Source organism: Patiria miniata, unplaced genomic scaffold (assembly GCF_015706575.1).
Source record: "Patiria miniata isolate m_02_andy unplaced genomic scaffold, ASM1570657v1 HiC_scaffold_13, whole genome shotgun sequence".
NCBI classification, from domain to species: Eukaryota; Metazoa; Echinodermata; class Asteroidea; order Valvatida; family Asterinidae; genus Patiria; species Patiria miniata.
Window position 1 is genome coordinate 7,659,329 of NW_024037051.1, and position 10,713 is coordinate 7,670,041.

The following is a 10,713-nucleotide window of genomic DNA, read 5'->3' on the forward strand; positions in this document are numbered from 1 at the left end:
TCTAGATTTAAATAATTTAAAATATTAAAACCAAGCAGAATCTGTGGGTGAAGTGTTATAAAACAAATATTGAATGCTTCAATCTTGTGGTGAAGTATAACTAGCCTACCTCGGTGATCCATGGAGCATTCTATTTTCCCTCGGCTTCGCCTCGGGAAAATAGAATGTCCATGGATCACCTCGGGAGGCTAGTTTTACTACACCACTCGAAGCATTCAACAGTTGTATACTATACTGTAAAGCTCTTTCTATGTAGGATATACATGTAAATGTGTTCATCAGTGGCTCAGGCGCGCTCCTGTTAAAGCAGCTTCTATGCATATTTGTGTTCATCAGTTGATCCAAACAGCCTCTTGCATTACCATATGAACACTGTTCATGCTCCATCACAAGGATGGCATCACTGCTCATAAGGTCGATTTTTAACAAGCTATCAAACTATTTTGTTTATAGTAAACAATTTGTTTTTGTTTACGTAGTGTTGTAGTTGAGACCTTTTCTGAGACCTGCTGAGCCTTCATTACTTTTACGAACTGTTTTGATTTTCAAAGACAAACTAAGTCTATAAACATGCCTATGCAGTGCTATAAATTTTGATTAAAAAAATGTAACTATCTTATTTTGGAGTAAACATTCCAATTGTGGCAAACATTTTTGTTTCTTTTTTTTTAGCGACATGGGTAATTTTTCTGAAAAGTGGCCGCAAATTTTGTGTGACGACAAATCTGTCAATAGACCATACATACTGGAAAGTAGCCAGAAATTTCTCACATGTCGCCCGACCTCCGCAAGGTGGGGTGGTGGGTTCTGAAGACTTGATTTGATAAGCCACAAGTGCTTGCTTGAAATATGATCTGACTGTTGGTGACTAGCCTGTGTAAAAGGCATGGCAGGGAAGAGGATTGATTTTTTTGACTGTCTGTGAGTGTTCAGATAGCAGGGGGGTTAAATATTCGTGACAAGTCTCAAACAAGCTTATCCGCAAAAGGCCCATTCAATTTTGTATTAGTAGCACGATTCTGAACAATTTACCTGGAATGTTCTTGTGATGAAGTTATCAGCATTTGCTTGCAAACTGAACATTTCATTGCTGTAAGATTCTGGGCAAGTTTGTTCAGAATTCTGCATCAAATGCCAGATTTCCCCTCAATTTCTCTTGGATATTTATTGAGGTGACTCCCAGCTGAAATTGATCGGAATAATTACAGTTGTCGTTGAAGGGGTTTATTCCAAGGGTTTTTCGATGACGTGAATGTAGTAGGACGGCTTATCGCCTTCCTTGAAGGGTTTGAAGTCCCCGTAGACGGAGTGCTTGCAGTTTTCTCCAAAGCACTTCTTGAGAATGTCTGTGAAGGCGTTCAGGCGGTGGGGGTAGTACGACAGACGGAACCTTGAAAACGAAAGAACAGAAATACAACGACATTGGATTTCTGGTTGCCTGTAGCTCACAGAAAGTTTTTTTTCATGAAAAAGTTCATTTTGATATAAAAATCTAACTCACAAGATCAATAAAAAATACAGTTTAAGCATAATCATTCATATGCCGTGTATAATTGTTTTGTTTTTTCAAGTTATACACTGGCTAGACAAAACCTGTTTTTTTTTGCACAGTAGTGTGAAAACCTACAGGGTGGTTAAAAAAAAAAGGACACCCACTTTTGACAGCAAGTTTTACCAACAAATGAACTTATTTTAAATATTTTTTCACACAGTAGTAAAGTATAGTCCTTTAACCATGTATGGTGAAAAAAGCTTAGTAAAAGTTGCAAAAACAGTGATATTATGCTACTTTGAATACAAGTCACCAAACTCAGTCTTGTCCACGGGTTATTCAATGTAAATTGGAAGTTTTCGTAATTCATATCAATTAAAAAACCTTCCCACCAAAATACACTTTGCCCTAGTAACTTTTATTGAAGCTGTCCAATTATTCAAATCAGTGTTAAGATCATCTACTCAATGAGCTGTTGGCTTAAGTTCATTGTTGCATAACTTAACATATCAAAAATGTCATGCCCTTTCAAATAAAGCTCCGATAGCTGAGCTCAGTCAAGCGAACGGAATGTTTACCTCTGTGGACAAACAGGTTTCGCACATGAAATGTTCAAATTGGCATAGCTCAACGACGAAATGTGCAAATGCAACGATTTTTTCGTCACATTTGCTTAAAGGTCAGTACTTTAATAGCTACTCATCGACAGTTATAAACAATTTTCAAAAATAGGTGATAATTCCTGTCAAATGTGGGTGTCCTTTTTTTTTTTAACAACCCTGTATGCTATGTTTACATGGATTCAAATGTTTCATTTTGCTAACCACTCAAACAGAATACAAAAAGCCAGCCTCAACTAAATTTGCACAGCATAACAAATTAACATCGACAACAGACAAGAATTTTACACTTGAATTTGAAAGTGCATTTTATCACACACATGGTACTCTGTAAATGTCACAAAGAAACTGCAACAGTTGACACTGTGAAATTCCCATTGCTTTTGCTTTTGCATGTAGTTTAAAACTGGCCACAAAGTCTGCAACAAAATATTCAAACCAAAATTTACAAAGAATAGTCTCAAGTGAAATGATGCTGCGCACAAATGGTGCATTCAAATCATGACTTTTTTTTCGGTTTACAACTTTTGGGTTCAATGTGCATTGTGTAATTACTGCTCACAAACACAAATTAAAGTTTCTGACAATGCCCAATGTAATAACACTAAACAAAAAGTATTTGTTCACAAAACAGGAGCACGTTGTTTGAGTTATGATCTCTCACTCACTTGTAGACCGATTCATCAAGTGCCAATTTCTTGCGGACTTTTTCCGACTTGGCCATTTCGTCAACGGCAATGAAGTAGTCGAGCGTCACCATGGAGGGCCGGCCGTTGACATACAGCACTGATGTCTGGATGTCTTTGAGACAGTTGCCCTGTGGTGCAAAAATTGATAAACTGTATGGATGACTACTCAAAGGGGGAACTTATTGCTGGAGATCAGAAATCTTCTTACAATTTCCCATATTTGTGGAAACACAACCATACTGACTTAAATCACCACTTACTACCCAGACCACACTGTGTTACATTGTATTTATTCCCAGATAAATCCATACAACCAACAATGCCAAAGCATTTCAGGGCAATCCGCTCCGTTCACAAGTACCCCCTCACCGGCAAAGGAAGTACAGTTGGGGGTGACCGACCAACGCCATCTTGCCTGACTGCAATTTTGCCACAACGCGCGGCCGTATCACTGCGTGTACATAGTACAAATCCCCTGGTGTACGTGCGTCACACACAAGGAACGGTGCACGTCAACCAGCTAAATGTCCCGCCCATGGGATGTCGTTGTTAGGTAAAAGGGCGCCCTCTTTTGTTAGCGCACGGAGCTCATACAGGGAGAAACAGGTAGGGCAGCTTTGGCATATCTACAGGGGGAAGGGAGGGAGGGGGAGAGGAGGGTGGGGCAGGGGGTTGTTAGGGTGTCTAAACCCCACCTCTTCGGCTGCAAAAAAAATAGGAAAATCATGCAGAAAAAGTTGCACATGCCTGCTAACATAGCTGTATCAAGTTACTTAATCAGTCCACGGCAGTCAAGCGTGCTTTAGGTGGGCTGGGAATTCTTACAGGTTGAAAACAGTCACTTGATTAATTTTGTCTGCAAGGACAATTTGGCACAGAGAGTATGTTAGCATAGGAGGGTTCAAGGTGAATTGGAAGGTGCACTGGATTCTTTATGATATTTGCTACAATTACATCATAATATTAATATAAAAACAATTTGTTTACATATTTACTCGTATTTTCTCAAAGTAGTTGCTGTTGGTGTTCTAAATATCGTACTTTACCGTTCTTAGGCTGTTATGCGTTTCAATTCTTGTGTAAAAGTTAGTTACATCAGCAGGCATGTCAATCAAGAACTAAGGTAATAAATCTGATTCGCAGAGCCCACCTTGTAATAGATGTTCTTTATTGGGGCCCTTCCAGTGTCTATGATGGCATCGTAGTTCCGATGGTCGATGATCAGGATCCCGCCTGGCTTCAGCATGGCGTAAAAGTTAGTGAGGGCCACACGGTGGTTCTCCTGAGTGCCCTCGAAGTCTGGAAGGTGGGCAAAGGAGTTACCGAGGCAGATGATGGCATCAAAGCCGTCCCCTTCCTTGGAGATATCGTCCGGTAGGGTCAGCCAGTTGGCCACCTCGATTTCTGCAGTGGGAGGAAACAAATCAACAAATTTGAAGAGATTTGGTTAAGGTTCATCCGTCATGAAGCACGGTTGGCATTATGCTTGCGCAGTCTGCAAACTCTGCCCGTCTTTGCTAAGTCACAAAAAAACCCAAAGCGTGTGTATTAAACAGGAGTTTTACTAACACATTTATGTCTGGTTCTTCTTTTTTTTCCAACAAAAACCAAAAAGATATAGCTTGGCAATTAAACTTCAAAACTCCCCCAAATATGTCCAATCTGTCCCTTAACTTTTCCTACAAACACCAAAAGGATATAGCTTGGCATTTAAACTTCAAAATGCCCCAAAATATGTCCAATCTGTTCCTTAATTTAATACCATTTAGGTCTGGTTCGAACATTGTTTAAATGTTTAAACAATTAAATGATTTAAACAAAATCTTAGGAAATTAAACGTCTAACCCCCCCCCCTTAAAAAAATCAATAAACCCGGAGTTTATTTAATGCAATGCAAGTCTGCTTCTTTTGTTTTAGAAACTTTAAAGCCAATTCAATTTACAACTTCTAAGATAATTTCAAACACATCCTAGCAATTAATGAAAAAAAACCAACACCTGGTTCTTGATGGTATTTTTTAAACTATTGATCATCAAACTGGATCATCAAATTTTCTAATGTTCAAATATACAGCAGGGCCCTACTTTAAGGCTCGGATAAGGCTTAGGATTCGACTTGAATGCTGTTGCTCACTGCTTACCCCAGTTGTCGAAGCACTCCTCCTTACGCCGGGCCCACCGCTCCCTGAAAGCATGCAGGACCATCTTATCCGAGGCGTCGCAACTCATGACCCGAAAGCCTTCTTCAAGCAGCATTATGGAGTCAATTCTACATCAGAAATATTTAATGGTTGGAGAGAGAACACATTATACCAAGATGCCAATTCCAGCATTATGTAAGGTCCGTAGAACTTTAAAGATATAGTCCATCATTTGTAATTTGTGCATTTTGTTCGTTTGAAGCAACAAAAGTGTTCAAAACCTAATGAAGGATACTGAACAACTAACCTGATGAAGTTTCAGCTCAGCTTCAGCTGTGTATTCCGAGAAAAACAGCATTCTAGGATCTCAATTTCAAATCAAAAGTTGCTGAATCATGTTTTGAATTGCAGCTATATGCGATGTCGCGCACTGATCTGACGAATTATAGCAACCGCGCACGCCTGTGCGTCGTGCCAATGCTTGCGCACGCTGCGCCGAATAACAAAACGAACTACTAATTTAAATTTTCCTATGGTGCGTCTTAAGACGCACCGTTGGAAAGGCCTTTTTTCGTTGATTACTTCAAAATGATAGCTTGCCAGAAAGATTAATTTCACAGGGAGTTAAGTCCACTTACTATCTTTCAACCAAGTATGTTTTTCAACAATAATACGCCAGTTACTTTTTCGGATGGCTGCAAATGATGGACTATAGCTTTAATAAAGAGCTCAGTGAATAAACCTTAAAATGTTGGTTTTTCTTCAAATCATATACATGTACATCCATCATCATAATCATATAGTGGTCAATCAGAGTAAGAGGTTTGGATCATTTCTCTGAATCATTAATAAGATATCATGGTTAATTGGCTCCGTCACAGACATTACATTTCCTTTCAATGTTTGAATTGACCCTCTATGACTTATCAAAGAAAAAAGGCCTCGATGCAAAACGGCTTTTTTAAAGAATGATCTGGAAGGGTTCATTTCCACAACATAAAACTCTTGCGGAGACCTACCCTGTTCCACAAGCTACATCGAGTAAGTGATTGCACTTCCGCGATTTCAAGAGATCCACCAGGAAATGTTGGTAGCTCTCCGTCCTCTCTGTCCGGCTTCCGATGTAGTACTCCCAGACCTTAGCCGCCTTGCCATCAGCATACTGATCAGGAATACCCTGGGCCGCTACACCGAGTGAGCGTGTCCGATAGATGCTATCCACCATACTGGTCTAGAGAGTATCTTTGGTGCAAAAAAACAACAAAGGGAAATGGGTACAGATGTGGTTATGTAAAAGAAATCAGTGACGCGCTTGCAGCACCAAAATAAAGATGGCAATCTTTACCTTGTACTGAGAAAGCACAAAACAGCATTGATCATTTTGCATGGCATTACTGGAAATGTGGTAAGAAAATCCCATTTTCTACTCAAATTTGCTGCTCAAAAGAAGAAACTGGGTCATTCTGTGTCAAATCACCCCCCAAAATTAAAAGTTTAAACCCTTCCCCCTTCAAATTGATTTGGTTCCTATTTGGTTTATGGGGTTATTTATATTGAACGCCATTGGACAAATGGTTTTCGCGATATCGCCTCCCATTTTTTGGGGCAAATTTGGGTCCAAATGGGTGTTTCCGCCAATTTTTAAATGATTCTAGGCCTCTATACCTACCTAATCCATAGATCCGTGAATGTGGCATCAATAACAATGCCACGCGTAACTGTGTATTAAAAAGTTTTGACGTGTTCAAAATGTCCTGAAGAATGAAGAATAGGCCCTACAGTGAATATTTCAATCAACGTAACAGTCGGCATTCCAAATAAATTTGACTTTGGAGAGGGAATTATGGAGGTGGGTCCGGACGTTTGCAACTTTTCATGATCACACTAGTCTCTGGTACCCTGACTAGTTGTACGCGCAAAATGATTGTCTGTCGAGTAGGCTGTAGTGTTACTGTTAGCTCTGTAGAACGCATGCCTGCATACCATTTGACGGATCATCTGATCGATCGACGACTGTTTCATGCTGTATCGAAAACAATGTGACGATCAGCTGTCACATTGATTAAACATACGTCGAAAGTTTGTATTACACAGTTATGCGTGGCGTTGTTATTGACGCCACGTTCACGGATCTACCTAATCCATAACCAGGCTGTTGGCCAAATTTGTTAATCTTGGTTTCTTTGGAAAGGTTACAACATAACAATTTTTTAAGGAATCCAAATGTACCATTATTTTTAATGTTATTGTTGGAGTTATTTGAAGTATGCTGACCAAGACACCTTTACTTTGACCTTGAATTTGACCTTGTGGATCACGTGACCTTCGAGTTTGATACTGTTACATCGGAAAGGTTTTGTGTCACGCGTACATCTTTTCCTTGCTCTATCTATGATTGCAGAAGCCTGTGAAGCCATATGTTTTTCAACATTAATAGACCCATCATGCCCATGGTCGTGGCATTTAAACAAGGCTTTAAACAACACGCGCGCCACGTTGACGGGTACGACTACGCCTACGGCTACGCTACGCCTACGGGTCTAACAAAAAACATGTCTAACATGTCTAACGACGTTAGTTTCAACCATCTGTACAGCTGTATAATGGTGGTTAATCTGTTTATATCATTTTCATAAGTAGCGTCAGTATACTTCGTTCTTCGCAAAAAGTAAACTTACATTTCTGATGAAAATGTGTACTTTCGTAGTCGATCCGCTCGATCGTACATGTTCTGACGTTCTGTGGTGACGTAACTTTCGTCAGCCGGAACGGTATTCCATAGAACGCAATGTTTACAATGTGGTAGGCTTAGCTAGTCTGGTCGTGGACATATTTTCACGTCAAGTGTTATGATGTTATCTAGGATACCAGACAAGAAATATTTTTTAGTGGGTTTGGTTTTCAAACATTGGCTTCGTTTGCAATTCGGCTATAGTAGTTTATTACCAGACGAACAAAACTGAGTGATATACATGTACAAGTATTTGTTTCATTGAGGCTATTTTACTCGACTTATCGAACAGTGTGTCCATCATTCACATGGAGACCAACAGAGCACATAATTCTTTAAAACAACGCTTAACCGGTTCTTATGGGTGCATAACAATTCCCATGCATTATGCCCATACTCCACTATACTTTTAAAATACTCAAAACTCTCACAGGTATTCAAGCTGCACAGAGAAATGATGGTCAACATGCCGTCTGTCATTTTTCTTTCAAATTTCGGTAGGTTGACCCATGACTTTTTGAGAAATTCTCACCTGTCCCGCCTAAAATGAAAGATAACCAGCACATTGACTGAAACAAAATTGATTAATACATATATGTGTCCAACCAATCGGGTTGGTTGGACACATTTGAACCAATATGGGTTATTTTAACAATCTGGGTTTTTTTTTTAGCCTTTTATTGTGTAGCCATTTTGAAATAGCGCCACTTTCGAACCCAATCATGCAGTCCAAAACATGCTCAGAATTAGCCAAGTCCAGGCCAGAGGTGCTGTGCCATAAATTCCTCGATTCCCCGGCGCCGTCCCTGTTTCGAGCTCAGGAAAAACGTTATCTAAATTACAGGGTGAGTAAAAACAACCCAAACCCTAAAAATGATATTTCATATTTAAAAAAATTTGCAGCACCAAAAATAACAATGACTGGATAGCCAATTTCATAAGCCACTTGAAAAAAAATAACTGAAATTGTTCAATCCGTTCAAAGAATGCACCATTTAATTAGCGCAATGACCCTAAAACCTAGTACAAAAATGCGATTTCAAGAATCGTCGTCACTATTGGCTTAATTATTGAGCGATAAAACCTCAGTTTATAAAAGTAAAACAACATTCTTTTTTTAAACTGTGGATTTAATAAATCATAATTGTTTACCTAACCAGGGTTGTTGATAAAGATATTGTGCACTATACTGCTGACAGTTGTTGAAACAGGTATTCTGGTACATGTGTCATTTTCTTTGTTGTTCCAAACATAATGAATACACACAAAAAAATGGGGGGGGGGGAGCGAAACAGAATTTAGGGGCATGCATGATTGCGTTTAAATGGTGATATTCTTTGAACGGATTGAGCAATTGCAGTATTTTTTTAATCTAAAAGTAGAAATTGGATATTATTCTTGGTGCTACCATTTTTTTTAAATATGAAATAAAAATGTTTGGGGGTTCCGCTGACGCATCCTGTAGGTGATTGAGCTTGTTGTTATAATGTTACGGCCGGTGCATGGCTAATTTGTAATGTTCTACCCAGTTAGTTCAGCTTTTTCACTTTTCCTACATCTGCACTTTTGATTTTCTAGAATTTAGGATGAGAACGCTTTTGTTGCTTGCATTCTCGATATTATTTTGCAAGCTTATTTCTTACAAAGATGGTGTTTGCTTACAGCTGATGAAGGAAACAGTGGACAGATTTAAGGCAATTTGAGATGCTTGGAAAGACGATGGAGACAGTGTTGACAAACCAATTAAAAAAATCATGAATTTGTCTCTTTAAGATATCCGTTCAAAGTCGTAGAAGTTGTGAGAATATGTGTGTGTCCAGATAAAAAAAGAGTATAATGCGTCTGCAGTGCAGTTTTCATTGATCAATTACGCAATGATCCGCCTAATACTCAGCTCATTGTTTCGTATCATGGCTCTGATATCAACTTCCAAACAAATAAATCACAGTTAGCTCATTATTCCTAAAAAATAGGTCCAAAAGGTCGGCTTGTTTTTGTCCATGGAGTTTCGTTCGATCAATATGACAACCATTATTAAAGACGCAATTTCCGATTTACGTAAGAAACTAGGAAAAAAATTGAGATGTACATCGTAATATATATATTACATCTCTCAAATAATGTTTCTTTAATTGTGAACATTCCCAAGAAATATAGTAATTTGCAAAATAGGAAAAACGCAAGAAAACAAAGACCCTCACCCTTAAAACTAGAATACAAACTTGAAAAACAAACTCAAGTAGAACGACCCGAATGTGCATTAAAGATTGAATTTAAAAATTCCATTATGCATGGGACTTTTACAGACTTGCTTTTTTACTGTCAGTGACATGCAGGCGCGGATCCAGAGGGGTTTTTTTTGGGTCGAACCCATCCCCTGCTCTGACAAAAAAAAAGTAAAGCTATTCCGCAGTGGTCATTATGTATCTGACGGGCCTGAATCTGACGGGCCTGAACCACTCCCCCTAGCTCCCAACCCCACCCCAGCAAAAGTATAGATCCGCCTCTGACGTAATTAAATTGATATGAATTGAGATATTGACTTCGCTATTTTGAGCTATTATAATCATTATATAGCAGGCTACAATTTGTTTTATTCTGGGGACGAAAAAAATGTGTGTGTGTGTGTGTGTGTGTGTGTGGGGGGGGGGGGGGGGGGACAAACGATATGATATCCCCCATGCACTTTAATAAGTGTGTGGGGGACCCCCCCCCCCCCCCCGTCCCAACAGATAGAGACCTGATTTAAACTCCACACGTAGGAATCAGTGCACATTAGAAAATAATAAAGTTTCAATTAAGAATATCGTTGGGTATTCTGGCAAATGTTTTGTCCATGATAAACTGCAGTTGCATGGAATTACTCCTGGAATGATTCCATTTGGTTTGCTCAGTCTCAATTTTTCAGAGATAATAAGAAGTGAAGAGCCAAAAACCAAACAAAGCCGGCGTTTCAAAAATACGTGCTGCCAGCGTTTACAAAGATACGTAAAATTGTAATATTCACACAACTTTGCACCACCACTTGTGCACATAATTGT

The 10,713-nt window shown here is 39.1% G+C and overlaps 1 protein-coding gene across 3 annotated transcripts; it reads right to left on the minus strand.

The window, feature by feature from the left end:
- Nucleotides 1-661: 661 nt before the first annotated feature.
- LOC119721181 (glycine N-methyltransferase-like) lies at nt 662-7,722 on the minus strand. Of its 3 annotated transcripts, none has more exons than XM_038191082.1 (6): nt 7,620-7,722; nt 5,961-6,183; nt 4,942-5,069; nt 3,952-4,205; nt 2,781-2,929; nt 662-1,390 (listed from the first exon to the last, which is right to left on the minus strand). In XM_038191082.1, the coding sequence occupies exons 2-6, from the start codon at nt 6,164-6,166 to the stop codon at nt 1,225-1,227; spliced, it is 903 nt and encodes a 300-aa protein (XP_038047010.1). In that variant the 5' UTR covers nt 6,167-6,183; nt 7,620-7,722; the 3' UTR covers nt 662-1,224. The 3 variants fall into 3 exon arrangements, with proteins under 3 accessions (XP_038047010.1, XP_038047011.1, XP_038047012.1); XM_038191083.1 differs by having other exon boundaries at nt 5,961-6,187; nt 7,623-7,686; XM_038191084.1 differs by lacking the exon at nt 7,620-7,722 and adding an exon at nt 6,611-6,830.
- Nucleotides 7,723-10,713: the final 2,991 nt, after the last annotated feature.